The sequence below is a fragment of the Lepidochelys kempii genome, chromosome 4, assembly GCF_965140265.1.
Source record: "Lepidochelys kempii isolate rLepKem1 chromosome 4, rLepKem1.hap2, whole genome shotgun sequence".
Lineage (NCBI taxonomy): Eukaryota > Metazoa > Chordata > Testudines > Cheloniidae > Lepidochelys > Lepidochelys kempii.
Window position 1 is genome coordinate 139413490 of NC_133259.1, and position 18515 is coordinate 139432004.

The 18515-nt window shown below is 52.3% G+C and overlaps 1 protein-coding gene across 3 annotated transcripts in view; it reads left to right on the forward strand.

The window, feature by feature from the left end:
• The first annotated feature begins 11531 nt into the window (after nucleotides 1-11531).
• The window catches only part of HSPA12B (heat shock protein family A (Hsp70) member 12B), a 63984-nt gene continuing 57000 nt past the window's right edge, over nucleotides 11532-18515 (forward strand). Inside the window, exons 1-2 of one of the 3 annotated variants that reach the window (XM_073343064.1) lie at nucleotides 11532-11615; nucleotides 17478-17538. In XM_073343064.1, the coding sequence (XP_073199165.1) occupies nucleotides 17496-17538 (43 nt within the window). In that variant the 5' untranslated portion in view covers nucleotides 11532-11615; nucleotides 17478-17495. Of the gene's footprint in view, nucleotides 11616-12633; nucleotides 12894-17477; nucleotides 17539-18515 lie in introns of those variants that run through there. The other 2 variants (XM_073343065.1, XM_073343066.1) reach the window with 2 other exon arrangements.

Consider the following 18515-nt stretch of genomic DNA (forward strand, 5'->3'; position numbering starts at 1 on the left):
TGTATGAGAAACAGACATGGGCTTTATTTTATTATTTATTTACTATTCCATTCCCCCTCCCCACATGCAATTGCTCCACTATCTATCTCTCCATCATGTTGTCAGGGAGGAGCAGTACCCTTCGCCCAGCCCATGTTCAATAATGCACAAGTGGGTAGGTGCATCGTGGAGGATTTTGCCTTCCTTGGAAGTATCAGCTATTGGCTGCTGCTAGAAGCAGGAGGCTATGGGTCAATGGTCTGACCCAGAGTAGCAGCCCCATGCTCCCAAGGATACCTGCATTCTATCCCACCCCGGCTGCCCTGGGGGTATGCAGCGATCTGGTGACAAGCGCTTAACACATGGGACTGGGGCAGAGGGGGGGTCAGTGCAAGGCTGTAGCGTCCCTGTGAGTGTCTGTGTGACAATGTTTGATTGGTTTTTAACTTTGCATACTTTGATATGAGCCTTCCAGGATGGCAATCCATGTTCATTCTTCAATTCTTCATTCTTCTTGTGCATTTCCTCTCTCACCAACTCATTTCTACAGGGCTTTCATCACCTCCTGGAAGATGCTACATCACGTCTTGACAAGATAACAGGCCAGAAAACATAGGCGTAATCTCCAGATGGAGGCCTCCCTCCGGCTCGGGGTCAGTGATACAATCACAGAGGAGAAACCTGGGAGTGGATGTGAAATCTCCCTGTCCTTAATGACCCCACAGCTGTCCTAGAGCCACAGGTCATCCAAGCACTGCCCAGGTAACGGGATCCCGGATGGTGACCACAATCCTGCAGGTAAATTGAATCTCTAAGATCACCCCTGAACTTGATCCATCAAATCCACACACCCTTCTTGGCTATGGTGGGGGTGTTTTTTTGTTTTTTTGTTTTTTTAAGTTCTATGTTGCAGTCCTAAGTAATGGAGCATAATCAGTGTGTGCACAAAACAGGTCATTTCCTAATCACAGGCACATTCTGGAATCCGTCCGAAAGTCTGGTCAATGCCTTGTGAACTTGCCAGAGCCTGAATTCTTAGCAAATTCCCCCGGCAGTCACTGGAATGCAAACCCCATTCCTCTCTAGTCCTCTCTCCCATCTCACTTGCAGCAGTGTCCTTTGCTCTGGGCCTCCAATAATGTAATCTTGCTTCCCTTGTAGCCAGTCAGAAGGCTGCTGCAAAGACCATTTTCCTAGCCCATCACTTTGGCCACATCACCCCTCTGAGTCCTACCACTGGCTCCCCCTTCTCTGTCACATCCAAGGTAAGCTGCCCGTCTTCACATTCAAGGGCCTCCACATTCTATCCCCAGCTGACCTCCCATCTCTCATTCGCTATCAAGATGTCCACTCCTGCCTCCCATCGGCCCTTGGCTGCAGCCTCCATCGCCCACTTGTTACATTTGCAAACAAGCCCCTTCATGGTTTCTCCCCTGCTCCCCACAAACATCCACAAAACCACCTCGTTATCCTACTCCAAATCCCTCCTTAAAGCCCTGCTTTGCCGTGAGGTCTCCAAACCCCTTCGTCACAGCTGATGTGCTGGTGTGAAGAGACCACCGCCCGTCATGTTGACCGATATTGTTCCATATTTTCCCTGTGCTCCCCCATTGGTCTGTATCTATTTGTTGTCTCTTGTCTTATGCTGAAATTTCAAGCTCTCTGGGACAGGGACCGTCTCTTGTTCTGCCCAGCACTATGGGGTCCCGGTCCAGGACTCGGACTGCTCGGCGCTATGGGAATACAAATAATAATAGTCAACCAGCAGTAATCTCCACTGGAAACAATGGGATTCTGTTCTTATTGGTTCCCCCTGGGAGTCAGTCCGAGGCAGTCTTCAGCAAAGACGTGGTTCTTGTCAATTTCAACCACGGACCTTAGGCAGGGGCAAAGATGCCAGCGAGGAGACGTGCCCGTGCTGGCACTGAACCAAGTACAGAAGCGTAGCCATGGCACTGCAAGGAGCAGAAGGGGCTAGCCCCCAAGGCCATCCAAGCCCCTAGCGCATGCTCAGGGTGGCCAGCCCCTCCCGCCACTCGCACTGCCATGGCTGCATGCTATTCTTAGCACGCTAGCTCGCTCGGAGCAAGCCTGGGGTAGGTCTCCTCGAGCTGGAATTCACACCTCCGGCGGGATGGGTCATTAGGAACTGTTGCTGGCTGGTCCTCGGAAGGCCTGGCGGGAAACCTGGGTTTCCGGCACAAGTTCACAAGGTTAGACAGCTGAAAGGCATCAGAGTGGAGCAGGTGGTGGTGTGCTAATGAAGCCCACAGACCACAGCCTTCTTCTCTAATCAGGTCAGGACTAAATGTCCCTTGTCAAGAGATTCCAGCCAGGTCATTCAGGAGCCAACCCCGCCCAGGAGCGGAGCATCCTCAGCTCCGTTCCCATTGACTTCTAGCATCAAGAGGTGCTCAGCACCTTCCTGGATTGGGCCCTTGGTGATCCAATCAGACCACCATGTAAAATGCCACCAAAGTTCCTGACTTTGCTCTGCTACTATCTCCTAAGGTGGGCATTATCTTGGACCAGCCCTGTCTCTAGATCCTCACATCCAGGCTATGGCTAAATCTTCCCGATTAGTTCCTGCCTACCACCTCTAAGATCCAGCCTTTCCTCTCCATCCACATGGCTAAAACGGTCATCCACATGTAACCCTTCTGCCAGGCCAAGTTGATAGCAGCAAGGGCTGGGTTCAGTGCACAGGGGCTCCCTCTCATCAAAGCAAATGCAAAACTGGCTCGAGCCCCCACCCAGTGACCTGGGAAAATCTTACACACCCCCTGGGAGCCTCAAAGAAGCAATACTTCCCCTCTGGCAAGCACAGAGTCTTGGTGTAGTAGAGAATCTTTAATAACATGAGGTAAACGACATCAGCATTAAATTGGGGAAACACCACAACTAGTGTTCATTAACCAAACCATGAGCAAAGACCCACCCCAGAAAATTGGGCCACATCCTTTCCCTCGGGTTCTTGAGTCCCAGAACCCAAACGTCTCTTGAGTCCAGCAATCCACAAATCACCCAAAGTCCAAAAACGTCCAGCCCCAGAGTTCAAAAGTTCATCTGCAGAGTGTTACTCCCCAGTCTGGCTAAAATGTGCCTGGGTGTGGGGGGAAAGAGGCAAGGGGGCACCTTACGTGTCCTGAAGCTGACTGCCCCACAGGGCTCTGCTCTGCTACGCTGTCTCACGAACGGCTCTGCTCCACCACGACCGGCTCCGCTCACCTAACCATCTCACGAACAGCTCTGCTCACCTCGCCGTCTCACGAACACTCCGCCAGCCTATCCACGAACAGCACCGCTGCGCTCTAGATCTTCCGGCTCCCCACTACTCGACACAGTGCTCAGTGATTCCAGCTCATAGTAGTGGGAGCCTTAGTGCTGGTGCACCATAAGGCCAAAGTGAATGCAGCACAGTACCTGTAGCAAGACTCTTAATAGACCCAAAATAGCTCTGACATTCCACAATGGAGAGAGAAAGAGGTGCAATTGGTGCTTCAGGCCCTCACAGAGGGGCCCACACCACCAGGTACTAATACCTGTCTCAAGTCACAGAGTTTTGGAACCCATGTCCCTTGCCTAGCGAGTGCTACTCAGTTGATGGTGAGTCCCTCCATCATAACAAAAGGCCAAGTACAGTTCCAAGCACAGTTCCCATAATCAGGGTAATAACAATTTATTCTTCCTGACCCAATAACAGAGACACTGGGGATCCCACAACAGCCAAAGTGACCACTTGGGCAGTTATGGCCTCATTCTAGGCGGGGTGGGTGTGCCTATGCAAATGAGATCAGCCCCTGAAGTTCTTTTCCACAACTTGCCACACCTCACCACCAGATGTCAGGGTGGAGCCCATCCTGACTCTGCTTACACACACCCTCATCATCTTGTGTCTGGAATATCTGCTCCAGAGACCCAATCTCACCACCACCACAAGAATCGGGGAACTTATGCTCACCAATGTCTATAAGCCGCCATGTTGCAACCGGCCCATGCTGGCTCTACCAAGTCACAGCAACCCTTCCATATGGGCTGGAGACGTCTATAGCCATCAGACATCCTGGGGTTATGACAACAACGATACCACGGGCGAACAGCTCCTTGAATGGGCCTCGAATTAAGACAGCTCCCTGCTCTTGGATCCTATGCAGCCAGGCACTTTCCATTCCACAAGAGTGTCCCCGGACTTGTGTTCTGGGAACACGACATGAAGCACATGGCCTCTGGTGGTGAAATAAACTCACGGTGATGCTTTTCCACATAGCAACCCCGGCCTGTCGTCACAGAGCGTGGTCTCCAAGCCTACCTAATTACATCGCTCCCAAAGCCACGCTAGAGCTTTCGGAGGGCCGATTGGAATGGCTGCCTGGAAACAGCGGTTTGCTGAACATCTACAGACGTAACCAACTACAACGGGGCATCAGCCTCCTCAAAGTGGCCATGAAAAGGAGCATCCCCCGCGACTGCAGGAAAGCCCCAGCGCCCCCTGCTGGTTGGCATACAGGGCAATGCTGCTACTGGACTCCCATGAATAAAAGCTGTGCAGGGCCTAGATTTCTCCCACTCGAGCCGGAAGGCCTGGAGGCTTCTCCACAATCTGGGCGATGCTAACCCTTCCCAAAGCTGTATCGCTCCCTGTCCGACCTCCAGCAACATCGAACCTATCGAAGCTGTTCACTAGAGAAGGCTCAGACAAGGCCAAAGGGTGCACCAACCTTGGCCAGGCTACAGGTGCAGCTGGCATCTTCCCAAAATTTCTGGAAAACCTAGGTCAGTTTATTGGCTGACCTGCTTCCTTACCAGTGTGCATGCCTTTGTCCAAATGGCCAAGATATGAGGCAACAGTCAAAAAACATCACTGTCCTGAAACCAGGGAAAGCAGCCAAGAATCAGAAAGACTCCCGGCTGATATCATTACTATGTGTAACGTATGCCTCTTGGAAAGGATGCTGCTCCAGAGACTTACATCCACCTCTGAGGACTACATCCCGAAAGAACAAGTTGGGTTTGAACTGGGGCAATGCACCTGTGATTAGGTAATCAGACCGATGATCTACATCAAATCCGGCTACTAACCCAGGCTCAAAACAGCCACTGCTTTTGTGGACCTGTCCTCGGAATAAGACACGGTTTGGCAAGATGGCCCGCTTCTGAAAATGTCAAAAATCGCACGTTGCAGAACATTGCACAGACTGACCGTTTTGCTCACCAGCTGTAAGTGTTGCAGATGTATAACAGAAGAGACCAACAGACCTCATCTACTGAGCAATAGACTTCCACAGGGATCGGCCTTGGTACCATCACTCTTCAATACTTGTATCAGCGACACGTGATCAACCCAGTCATGGAAAATTGTCTACGCAGGCGATCTTGCACTTGCCATCCAGTGAGCTCTTCCCCCCAAGCGGAACGCATCCTCCTAGAAAATCTGAAACCCCTGGAGAAATACTACTGGCTCTGACGACGCCAACCAAAGCCTCAAAAAACAGCTCTCTCCGCATTCCACCATGAGGCAAAGACTTGCCCGACTGCATACTCAGGCACAAGATTTTCCAAAATATCTTGGAATGGTTCTGGGTTGGAGCCCTACATACCACCAATGTTTGGTGAAGACTGTTGCCCAGATAAAGGCTAGGAACAATATAATCCACAAACTAGCCAGGACCGGTTGGAGAGTAGATGCTCACACTTCGCAGACAGCTACCTTGGCCATCATCATCTTAGTAGCCGAATATTGCAGGCCAGTATGGGTAGGTAGCATGTATAGAACACTTGTCAACGTGCAACTGAACTCTGCTGTCAGAAATGTCACGGGAGAGCTGGAGTCAGCACCTACCGCCCAGCTTCCCATTCTCGTGCATATCTTACCACTATGCCGCCCAAGAGAAGCAGAGATAATGCAAGAGTATGACTTCACGATAATGAACCCAAACTCACCCCTCTATGAAGATCTCCAAGGCCCCCCAAAATCCCACCTTAAGTCCAGGAAGCCCTTCTGGTTAGCAGCCAAAGCTCTCAAAACCTGTGGACTATCACCAAAAGAGAAGTGGTGGAGGCTGTGGGGAAATAGTGGGGCCGAGAATCAATACTTGATTACAGTTCCCACAAAGCAACCACCTGGCTTCACCATGCCACGTAAGATGTGGATCACAACAAACTGCATCAGAACCTCACACAGGCATTGCAATTCCCTACTACACAAATGGACAGTGAAGGACAGCCCAATATGTGAATGTGGAGAAGACCTCCAAATCATGGAACATCTAGTGAACTGCTGCCCTCTAAGATCCTTCTTTGGAGGGACAGCTTTGATTAATTCCATGTCACTGGAAGCCGTAGAGTGGATGGCAGCCATGGACATCACCCTTTAATGTTGCTTTTCAAGATGCCATATGAAAGAAGAAGATTAGATTCATAGATACATAGACCAAAGGGACCATTCTGATCATCTAGTCTGACCTCCTGAATTACACAAGCCCTGGAACTTCCCTAAATTATTTGTGTTGGAAAGAGAGCATAGATTTTAGAAAACCGTGCAATCTTGGTTTAAAATCGTCAGTGATGGAGAATATACCACAACCCTCGGTAACTTGTTCCAATGGTTACTTACCCTCACTTGTCCAAAATTTGGGCCTTATTTTTAATCTGAATTTCTCTAGTGTCAACTTCCCATCCTTTGGATCTTGTTCTGCCATTGTCTGCTAGATTACGCACCCTGTAGTATCAAATATCTGTTCCCCATGTCGGGATGTCTGGACTGTATTCAAGTTACCCTGAACCTTCTCTGTTACCCTCAACAGATTGTCCTTGAGCCTCTCACTATCGGGCAAGTTTTCTAATGCTGTAATCATTCTAGTGGCTCTTCTCTGACTCCTCTCCAATTTATCAGCATCCTTGAATTGTGGGCACGAGAACCGGACACCTTGTTCAAATAGTAGTCGCACCAGTGCCACACACAGACGAGGAGCAGAGAGGTTATTTTACCTCTAGGAGTCCCCTTTTTATACATCCCCGGGTTGCATGAAACCTTTTTGGCCACAGCATCGTACTGGGAGGTCAGGTTCAGCTGAGTCTCCACCATATCCCCAAATCTTTTTCAGCGTCACTGCTTCCCAGGATAGAATCCCCCTCCTGTAGGTCTGGCCTGCATGCTTTGTCCCTAATACATTTAACCGTATTAAAATATGTATTGCTTGCTTATGACCAGTTTACCATCCAGATTGCTCTGAGTCAGTGACATGTTGTCGTCGTTATTTATCATTCCCCTGATTTTTGTGTCCTCTGCAAACTTTACCAGGGATGATGAGTCTATGTTTTGTATTCGGGAGTACCGTTTTTATAGCTTCCTAGATTCCAAGGCCAGAAGGAACCACTGTAATCATCTAATCTGACCTCCTGTACCACACAGGCCAGAGAACTGCCCCACAAAAATTCCTAGAGCAGATCTTTTAGAAAAACATCCAAACTTGATTTTAAAATTGGCAGTGATGGAGAATCTACCACGATCCTTGGCAAGTTGTTCCAATGGTTATTCACTCTCACTGTTAAAAAATGCACGCCTTATTTCCGGTCTGAATTTGTCTAGCTGCAACTTCCAGCCATTGGCTCATATTAGACCTTTCTCTGCTAGATTGAAGAGCCCATTGTTAAATATTTGTTCCCCGTGTAGATACTTGTAGACTGTGATCAAGCCACCGCATAACCTTCTCTGTTTAAACCAAACAGATTGAGCTCCTTGAGTCTCTCGCTATAAGGCAGGTTTGCTAATCCTTTAATTGTTATCGTGGCTCTTCTTTGACCCCTCTCTAATTTATCAACATCCTTCTTGAACTGTGGACACCAGAACTGGACCCACTATTCCAACAACGGTCACACCAGTGCCAAATACAGAGGTAAAATCACCTCTCCACTCCTACTCGAGAGTCCCTTGTTTATGCAGCCCAGGATCACATTAGCTCTTTTGGCCACCGCATCACACTGAGACCTCATGTTCAGCTGAGTATGCTCCCATGGGCAGAGTGTGAACCCCCCCTTTGGAGGGGCTAGACCCCAGCCCCATCCCTTTAGCCTGAGGTCCTGCCCCCCTCCCTGCTGGAGCCCCAAGCCCCCCACCATGGCCAAAGAAGTCCCACTCCAGCCAGCCTGAATCCCAGCCAACCCACTGGCCCGGCCAGCCTGCCCCAGCTGGCCCACCCCAGCCCCGGAGCACTGGGCAGCCCAAGCCCCAGAGCGCCAGGTGGCCCCAGCCCCAGCCAGTTGGCTTGAGCACCAGCCCCAGCTACCCCAAGTCCCAGCCCGCAGGCCAGCCTGCCCCAGCCCCAGCCCCTACCCGCTTCTAGAGGCTGAACAAGGGCGGGAAAAGGAACAGCCTGAGCTGGGGCCATGGGAGAAGAGCGGGAAGCAAGAGGGGCCTCGGGGCAGAGCGTGGGCAGGGCCTCGCCTAGCTGTTTGGGGAGGCTTCGCCTCCCCTGCCCTGCGATACCTGCTGCCCATGTATACTCCACAACCCGCAAGTCCTCTTCAGAATCCCTAATTCCCAGGAGAGAGTCCACCATCCTGTAAGTGTGGCCCACACCATTTGTTCCTAGGTGGGTGACTTTCCATCTGGCTGCGTTGACCTGCAGATTGTTTGCTTGCTCCCGGTTTACCGAGCGACCCGGATCGCTCTGGATCAGTGACCCGTCCCCTTCATTATTTCCCACTCCCCCAGTTTTTGGGTCATCTGCAAACTTTATCAGTGATGATTTTGTGTTTTCTTCCAGGTCATGGATAAGTGTTAACTAGCACGGGGCCAAGAATCAATCTCGGCGGGACCCCACCAAAAACACACTCACTGAGTGCTGATTCCCCATTGACGATGACATTTTGAGACCGATGCTAGCTAGTTTTTCATCCATTTCATGTGTGCCATGTTGACTTTCGTATCACTCTATTTTCCTACTCAAAATGTCATGGGCTACCAAGTTAAACACCTGACAGAAATCTAGGTCGGTTGCATCCACACCATCACCTGTACCAACCAAACTTGTCATCGAATTTCTTTAAAAAGGTATCGATTTGACTACTCAGCGCCCTTTCCCCTGGCCCTGACCAATGCAGTCTTGCCCCACACATTTCCATTGAAAACGATGCAGCAAAGATCATTTTCCTGGCACGTCGCTTGGTCCATGTCACCCCTCTCTTTGCATCCCTCCACTGGTTCCCCCTTTTCCATCCCATCTAACTACTTGCCTTCGCTTTCAAGGCCCTTCATGGCCTATCACCTCTCAGACGCTGTGTTGACTCCCGTCTTTGCTTTGCCTGCAATGCCAGTCTGCATCACCCCCTCGGGTTCCATTTTCAGGCTAGCACCTTTGTGCTTGTTGTTCCATGTTTGTGCAGCGCCCGGCACAGTGCGGCCCTGGGGCCTGAGAGCGACCTCTAGATGCTATTGCCGTACGAGAACAAATCCTATCTCGGCCCAGGCGTGACAGTGCGGTGTAAATGGAGCCTGGTTTATTGCTCCTGTTGTGTTAAGGACACACTGGGATTCTTTCTAGGCTCTTAGCCTGGTCTTGAATCCAGTATGTGATGATTAGCGGTAAATAGGCCCAATGGCCTGTGATGGGACACTAGATAGGGGGGGATCTGAGTTATGACAGAGAATTCTTCCTGGGTGTCTGGCTGGTGAGTCTTGCCCACATGCTCAGGGTTCAGCTGATCATCATATTTGGGGTCAGGAAGGAATTTTTCTCCAGGGCAGATTGGAAGAGGCCCTGGAGGTTTTTTTGCCTTCCTCTGCAGCGTGGGGCACGAGTCACTTGCTGGACGATTCTCTGCACCTTGAAGTCTTTAAACCACGAGCTGAGGACTTCAGTAGCTCAGACATAGGTTAAGGGTTTGTTGCAGGAGCGGGTGGGTGGGTGAGATTCTGCAGCCTGCATTGTGCAGGAGGTCAGACTAGATGATCATAATGGTCCCTTTTGACCTTAAAGTCTATGAGTCTATGATTACCCTCCCCCACACACACACCCCAGCCCCCAGCCAAGGATCTCCACACACTTTGCCAGCACTGATGAATTCCATCTCATGACCTCCCTGGGAGGGCGGTATCATAATCCCCATTGTACAGGGGGGCGGGCGGGACACGGAGCTTAATTGACATGCTGAAGGCCACTGAACGAGTTAGCAGGAGAGCTGGAAACAGGACCCAGAAATCCTGATTCCCAGTCCAATGCCTTAACCGCAAGGTCACCCTCCCCCTGGGAAAATGCTGAGCAGGTATGGGCAGGCCTGGAGTCTGGCTGTATGAGAGGGCAGAGTGCAAATCTTTACCCTCACCCCACCACACAGCATGCAGGGGGCAGAGCAGGTGGTTGTGTTAGACAGGGCAAGCCACTGCCACAGTGAGGGCCACAGGATGGATGGATGGAGAGATGGATAGAGGTGCGTTGGGATGAAGGGATAGAGAGATGGATGGATGGAGGTACATGGGGATGGATGGATAGAGAGGCGGATGGATGGATAGAAGTGATCTGTGGATAGGTGCATGGGGATGAAGGGATAGAGAGATGGATGGATAGAGGTACGTGGGGATGAAGGGACAGAGAGAAGGATGAATGGAGGTACATGGGGATGGATGCATAGAGGTGGATGGATGGATAGAGGTGATCTAAGGATAGAAGTGCATGGGGATGGATGGACAGATGGATAGAGGTACATGGGGATGGATGGATGGAGGGATGGATAGAGGTGCAGGGGATGGAGGGATGGATAGAGGGATAGAGGGATGGATAGAGAGATGGACAGATGGAGGTACATGGGGATGGATGGATAGAGAGGTGGACAGATGGATAGAAGTGCTCTATGGATAGAGGTGCATGGGGATGGATGGACAGAGGGATGGATGGATAGAAGTGCATGAGGATGAAGGGATGGATGGATGGATAGAGGTGCATGGGGATGGACGGATACTTTGGACCCTCAGCCTCTTTATCCCTCCCTCAATTTCTAGCATACCCATCTCCATGCTGCCCAGGCCCCACTGGATGTGTTGGGAGCCTCTTATCACTGGCCGATCTCTTCCCCCCCCCCTCCACAGTCTTAGCAGGGCACAGCGCCCAGCGGATCCTTCAACAGGGAAGGAAAAGGGCTGTAAAGGGATCTGTGAGCCCTCTCCGCCCGCCGCTGGCCTCCTGCAAACAGGGGCTGCAGGGAGGCCCTGGCGCGAGCCAAACTGGGAGTTTAGGTTTCAGTCCCTGTGGACGGCTAGCCCTGCCTCCTCCCCTCTCACATCTGCAGCTGGGATTGCAATTTGAAACACTGCCTGGGCTGGGCCAGGGCTAGGGGGTGGGAGGAAAGTACTTTGGGAAGCAAGAGGAAACCATAAAGAAAGGCAGAAGTGCAGCCGGGGTGGGCTGTCGGAGGAGAAGCACCAAGGCCAGGATTAGCCCTTCTTGGCATGACCGTCTGCTGGGAGAAAGGGGGGATCAGGAGACCGAGAGGAAAATCCTTGGGTGGGGGCTGAAGGCAGCTCGGAGGGTCTGTGGGCTGACAGGGAACAAGCTGAGCATGGAGGAGCTGCCCAGCTGGATCTAACGGCATCATCGGCTCAGACAGGCGGGATCAAAGCTTCTCTGTGCCGCACCTCAGAGGTGAGCATTTGCTGGGCCCTTTGGGAGACCCTGGGCTGGGGCTGACGCTGCTGGGGCGACCTGGGACAAGGCAGCTGGCAGTCACCCGGGCTGGAGCTGGGAAGGAACTCCTTGCCCGCCAGCGTGAAATGTGCATTGAGGCGCAGAGGGCATTAGACACAGGGGAGCGCTGGAGAGGGGGCAGAGGGTGGTCTGTAATGTGGGGAGGGGAGCATGCTCGGATGGGCTGTAACTCAGGATTCCTGGCTTCTACTGCTAGCTCTGGGAGGGAGAGTGGCCTGCAAACAAGGAGTCTGCATTTCTGGGGTTCAGCCCTGGCTCTGCTGACCTGGGCCTTAGTGATACGGGAACGGTGCCGATTACCTGCCCCCACAAAGAGTATTGAGTTCTGCTGATGCCAAGCACCGTATGCAGCCAGCCCTAAGTATTGTGAATTGTTCGTGTCGGGAGACCCACAATCTATTCCCACTCCACCTCGGCGTGGACTGCCGTCCTGCTCGCTTGCCTCTGCTGGATAAAGTCATTGCCAGCAGGAAAGCGACATGTTTTCAAACAAGTGGCCGATGAAAACCTGATTCCCTGGTTAATTTCACACTGGGGATTTGAGGCTTTTCTGTCCCAGCAGGGCAAAGACATTCTTGCTGACTGGGACAGGAGATCAAACACTTTAGACGGGCAAACTCTACAGCTGGATCTGAACTTCCGTAGGCCTCAAGGAGCTTCTCCACAATGAATACTTGGTAATTCCATAGTATTGGATCTGAGAGCAACGATCACGCACTGATTAATTGTGCCTTACGATGCCTCTCCTGCCAGTGCGATGGCTTTCGTTAGTGCATGAGGTGGCTCCTAATTCCCTGATTTATTCGGGAGCTCAGCCCAGCTGCCTCACCCTTCTGCCCCACCCAGCTCTGACTTCCTTTTCCCTCTCTGGTTTCCATGGAAGCAGAAATACTATAAAGCTCTAAGAAACGTTGCTTCTTAACTATTTGCAACCTGATCCAAAGCAGCAAGTGCTGGGAGGGGTGGGGATGCTCTTCTGAGGAGCCCCTCTTTCTGAGATTTCCAGAGCCGAAGGGCTGGGCTCATTCAGGGAAGGGGATGTCTTCCCTGCAGAGTTATCACATCCCAGGTTAACGGCACGGCAAAGCCCAACCCGAGTGACCATGCTCTCCCAGATTCTGCGCACCCCCATGTCCCCCGGTGCTTCGTGCTGGGCGGAGCCGAGCCGCTGAGTGAGGCCTGTGGGCACATGTCTGTGTGCGCTGGGCCGGGCAGGTGCGTAGAGGAGCTGGCGTGACTTGGGGGGGGGCAGGTGGGTGCAGCTGCAGGCTGCGTGGAAGTGATGGTGGGTGGGGGTGCAGATAGATGGTGGGTGCGCGGTGAGGACTGTGCGAGGAGGTGTCTGTGTGTAGCTGATTGTGCGGAGGGGGCAGTGTGCTTGTGCACAGGTGCGGTGGGAAGTTTTGTGTGTGTATTCACAGATGCACGTTGTATGGCATACAAGGGAACCCTCCCCAGTAAGGAGCTCGGTAGAGGACGGAGAGAAAACCCTCATTTACCCTCTAGACAGACCTTGAAAGAACACCTCACTCTTCCCCCCTGTGAGGCTCCTGCCACGGACCCCCCTCCCCGTTGCTGGGCGCACGGGGAATGACTGTACTTAGGGGCAGGGCTAGTCCTAGTTATCTCGGCCCCGGAACGAGCCATGCTTGCATCCAAAGCTGCTGGCAAGTGGGAGCGACTCTTCGTTAGTTGCAGTCTCTCCCTCCCCCTCTGGTCCCCGATCCCACAGCCTCCGCAAGTCTCTGCTCCAATAAGCAAGTCAGCGTCTGCCAGAGACATAAAACCAACCCGGGGGGAGAGAGGGCAGCAGATCAAGGAGGGACCCTGCAGAGTCCAAAGACACCACATAGTTCCCAGCCTAGGGACAGGACTCGGTGCTCCACCCTCCTGCGGGTATTGATGGCACGGTAACAACCACAGTGGGTTACAGGCAGCAACCTCTACCTTGCAAGACTGGGGGTCCCAGTTTGCTTTTGCTCCCAGGGAACCTGAGTTTTCGGGTCTCATCCGAGTCTGTCAATAGCGAGAAGCTTGGCCACCGGGTGCTCTCTGCCCGAGAGGAATTCGATGGTGGGCGAGAGGGGAGGGCCACGGGACCCAGGGAGATGTGTGGGAGCCCAGGACTGGAGTTGCCGCTGCACGGTCAATGCCGAGGTGCATTCGCTGAACTGTAGCAAAGGAGAGCAGGGTTGGGGTAGCAGGGGGTGCGGGAGGTCTGGATTGAGGTACCCCAGCAGAGCAGGGAGGGGCAGTCCATGAGATGGTTCTGGACCTTGGTTTCAGATCTCATCTCCCAGGGCCTTGCGTCTGCTACTGCCTCAGAGGAAAGCACCTGCCCTGATGAGAACTCAGTGTTGCATCTTGCAGCACCCTCGCGGCCCAGTGCGAACTAGCCCTGACCCTGCGGGTGTATTTCATGAGATCCAAGAGGATCACAGCCCATGTGGTGTGTCTGTGGTTTAGGGCCCTTCCTTCGGATGGCCAGCCTGGCACGACCGCTGTCTAGCAGCACCAGCTCTCAGTTACGGAGCTCCTGGAGCGAGAACGGAAGGGGAAAGGGAAAAGGGGACTTTAAATCCCCTTAGAGTAGCCCTGTGGCAGGGGACACAATCTTAAGCAGGTGAATCCTTATGGCCTAGGAAGCAGAAAATATGCAGCGTGCAGAGAACTATGACATGCCGTCGCTCGGGGGCTGGGAGCAGGGCCATTATGCCAGTTCTGCACTGGCCGGGGAGCTCTTCCCAGGGGGCCGCTTTCTCTCCCTTTGAGGCTCCTGCCGGAGCCGTGTGAAGAGGCCTCGGGATACCTGACAGTCAGGCCCGCTGGAGCTAACTTATCACTTCCCTGCTTATGCTGGGCCTCTGCCCCAGCAGCGTGGGAGAGCTCCCCGCCTTGCTAGCCCGTCCTGTCACGCTACAGTGCACAGGAGTAAATACAAAGTGTTTCCCTATCATCCGAATGAAAAGCTTCACTTTCAGGGAGGGGAAGCACCAGGAGAAAAAAATCAGCAGGAGTTGGGAACCTTGTGGAAATAGCACCCTTAGCTCCCGGACTTGCACCTGGAGCGATCCCTGCTGGCCAACCCAGAAGCAGCCGCAGTGAACTCCGGAAAGAACTGCTTCACGCTCGGCCAATGGGAGAATGTTAGTGGCCAGCAGTGGTGTGGGGAGGGTGGGCTCAGAGGACTTCTCCATGAACCCGCGAAGCTGTATCGCTGTCCTGATCTTCTCTTTGCTTGTCCCTTCTGCATGGGGGGAGAGTGAGTGTGGCTAAAGCCACGAGGAGCTATCGTTTTGACACCTCCCAGCACGGTACGTATTAGACTAGCTCGCTCCAGTCCGTCGCCGTGCACGCTCTCCGTGGACGTGTGACGCAGGGGTTGCCAGAACAAACATCCATCAATAATTCGTGATAAGCTGCAGCAAGAGTATTGCTATTTGCCAAGTCTGGACGAGCCGTATCTTCCCAGAGGAACCTCACGCTGAGCTTTCAGGATGCGATTCACAGGCAGGCCTGTTGGAAAGGAGCTACTCAACTCCTGAGAAACAATCTTTTCACCAGAGTGTCCTGCAGTTTGCAGACCAGCTTTCTCTAAGCAGCTTACTGTAAGCTTTCAACAGGCAGCCCCTCTTTTACTGCTCATGGTTTATTCCCGGTGGCAGATTTAGATCCCTGGGCCGCATGGGGCTCATTACTTCCCCTCCTGCTTCATCAACCGTTTTATTTACAAGGCAACAGGGGCTGCCAGAGTGGAAATGCAGCTGCTTAGGGAACGGCTTGGTACCTGCCATTTTTAGCACAAGGCTTTTCCTCATGGGGCTGCTGGGACTTGGAAACTGGCTGCCTGAGTATCAGAGTGTGGGTGGGTTTGGCTTCGGACAAGGCCTCTTCCTAGAATAGCTAATCCCGGTTCTCGTGCCGAGGGTCAGGGCTTCAGGAGCGGGCACACATGCCAATCTGCAGGCCCAGTAGCCCCTGAGCCATCCAGCATGATTTGTTCTAATCTTCTGCAGAGCCTCAAGCCTGGATGTTATCCAGGAAAACGAAAGAGTTCAGCTGATCAATATTTTTCATGCAAAATATTCTTTGCATGAAAAATAGCTTTTACCAAAACCTGAAAACCAACAGTTTTTGGCTGACAAATGTTTGATTTTTTTTCCCCGACAAAAACGTGAAAACTTTTAAAGAGAAAACATGCAAGTTTGTGCCAAAAACCTGACAATCAAAAACTTTTCAGCCCAAACACTTTTCCGTTTCCCTCTCCAGCTCCACTCAGGAGTCCAGTGTGCCTTGACCAGGGAGACTGGCCCCTTTAAGGGGTAATGGGTCCAGCCCCACCTGTGATTCCTTCAGCTTCCTTCCCCAGGTATCACAATCACATGATAGGCAGGTCATATGGCCAGATCAGGCCTGAAGTGTACATAAGAGGGATGCCTCTAAAGAGGCCAGGAGGGGAGAGAGCAGACTGCTTGGGGCCCCTGACCCAAGAGGCTCCGTGACCCAGGACTGGAACTGGCTATTGGGGGAAGCCGGCCTAAGTCCAGCTCTGGTGCTCCAGGACAGCCCCCCTGCTATGTTCCTCGTCCTCATTCGTTCCTCCCGTGAATATCTCTTCTTTGTCCACGGCTGGCACTTTCAAACTGCTGAAGAGAGGTGGCCCGCAAGGAATCCAGCCCAGGCATCACAGGAGACCTAGTGCAGTTTGCTGGGACGGGATGGTCTCGAAGCAAAATAGCTCGGGGCTGTCAGAAATCCTGACCCGGCTCCCCCAGAGCGAACGTTCACAGACATCCCCTGTGTGAGGGGGTGACCATCAGCAGCTGGAGGGAGGTGGTGGGAATAGCACAACTGCAGAGAGGGGTCCTGAGCAGCCGTGGGGCAGAGCTCTGAGCGGGGAATGGAGGGTGGAGGGCGAGTGGTTAGCAAGGCAGGAGAAGTGCCAGGCCAGGAGCCTAGGAAAGATCCACAGGGCTGCAGCAGGGCTGCCTGGCCAGGAGAGGCAATGCAGCAGAGCCAACTCATGCCACGCACCCCACCACAGCCAATCAGTCGAGCAAAAATGTTAATAATACTTTTTAAAGTGCCGCCAATCAGAGCGGGGACAGGGGGGACACAGTGATACGGTGCCCCCTGGTGGTTGGCACCCAGGGTGATTGCTCTCCTCATCAGCCCCTAGGCCATGGGTGGGGTGGGGAGCGGGGTCAGGGTCTGCAGAGCAGGTGGTAGCCGGGCAAGGGCACGGCATGCCTTTCTGGCTGAGAGTAGCTATTGCCTTCTCTCGACCAAAGAGACCTAGTCAGACCTGTGCGAAGCCCCACCGCGGGCGCCCGTAAAGCAGCGTCGCCCTTAGATCACTCTCCCTAGTGCTCATCACGGTCTAGTCAAACCACTGCAACTTTTCTAGTATAGACGAGTCCTAAGTGTCTTTGCTTCAGAAACACATGCCCCAGCACGCCCCTAGCCTGGTCCAGATGCCGGGTCAAACCCAGAAGGTCCTGAGATTTCCCATCTGATCACTAGAGGTTCTCTGCCCCTGTGGTGACTGGTCCATCACTAGTCAGTGCAATTGTAACAACCCGCATCCTCAGGTAGGACTTGAACGCAGGACTTTCAGCACCAAACCACATCCAGCTGAGCTAAAGGAGGAACTCCATTAGGTAGCAGTGGTAGTCGTCTGTTGTCCTCTTTGTGGAACAGCCACTAGTGGGGGATGCAGTGAACACTTCTCAAGGGCATCTCAGGAGCATGATGCACACAGGACACAATGCTTACCCTTGCATTCTTCTGAATTTGCAGCCAGGAAGGTATGTGAAGATGTCGACCTTCCTAGATCCTGGGATGCACACTCTCCAGATAGGTAAGACTTATTCGTGGGTTGGATACTATGGTACTCAGATGGGCTGGCGGTCAGGGTCATGTAACTACCTAGGCTGGGTACCATCTGTCTTGGAAGGTTTAGACACAATAAATCCTGCATCTTGGCAGGGAATTAGTCTAGATGACCCTGACGTTTAACATTTTGATTGTAGGTTTCTCGGTAGTTAGATATGGTAGACACAAGCATTAGTGGATGATACCTGGCATGCTGTTAGTTAAAGGAATTATTGGATGTGGAAAGAAACCTGGGAGCAAAGGGACAAAATTAAGAAAAGGAAAATTTAGTCTTAACCTCAGGGAAACCCCCCTGTCAGCGAGATGTTCTGCTGGGCTGTGGAATCGTCACCCACAGGAAGGGGTGGAGGCTTCAGAGCTCAGGGCTCTTCCCACAAGCCCGGTCAGAGCACCAAAATGTGCTGTGATCTAGTAGTTCTTTTCCAGCGCCTCGTAGATTATACCACCAGCTGGGACCAATGTGATCATCTAGCGTGACCTACTCTGTGACACACTTCATAGAACTGCCCTCGGATAATTCATGTCTGAATTAGGGAAACACCCACTCTTGATTTGAAAATAACCATGATGGCGAATCCACCACAACTTGTTCCAGTGGTTAATTACCTTCACTGTTAAATCTTTGTATCTTATTTCCAGTCTGAGTTTGTCTAGCTTCAACTCCCAGCCATTGGATCTTGTGGTACCAATGTCTGCTAGCCTGAAATGCCCTCAGTTATCAAATTTCTGGTCCCCATGTAGTATTTACACTGTGTGATCAAGTCCACCCCAGAACCTTCTCTTGGTTAAACTAAACAGATTGAGTTTACGTCTAAGATTCTTTGACATCACTGATGCAAGGATGGAGATGGGAGCTACACATTCACTTTATTACAGTGCCTCCCACACACAGCCTTCTTCTGTTACAAAGCCATTGCTCTCTGAACGGGGTGTGGTTCGAAA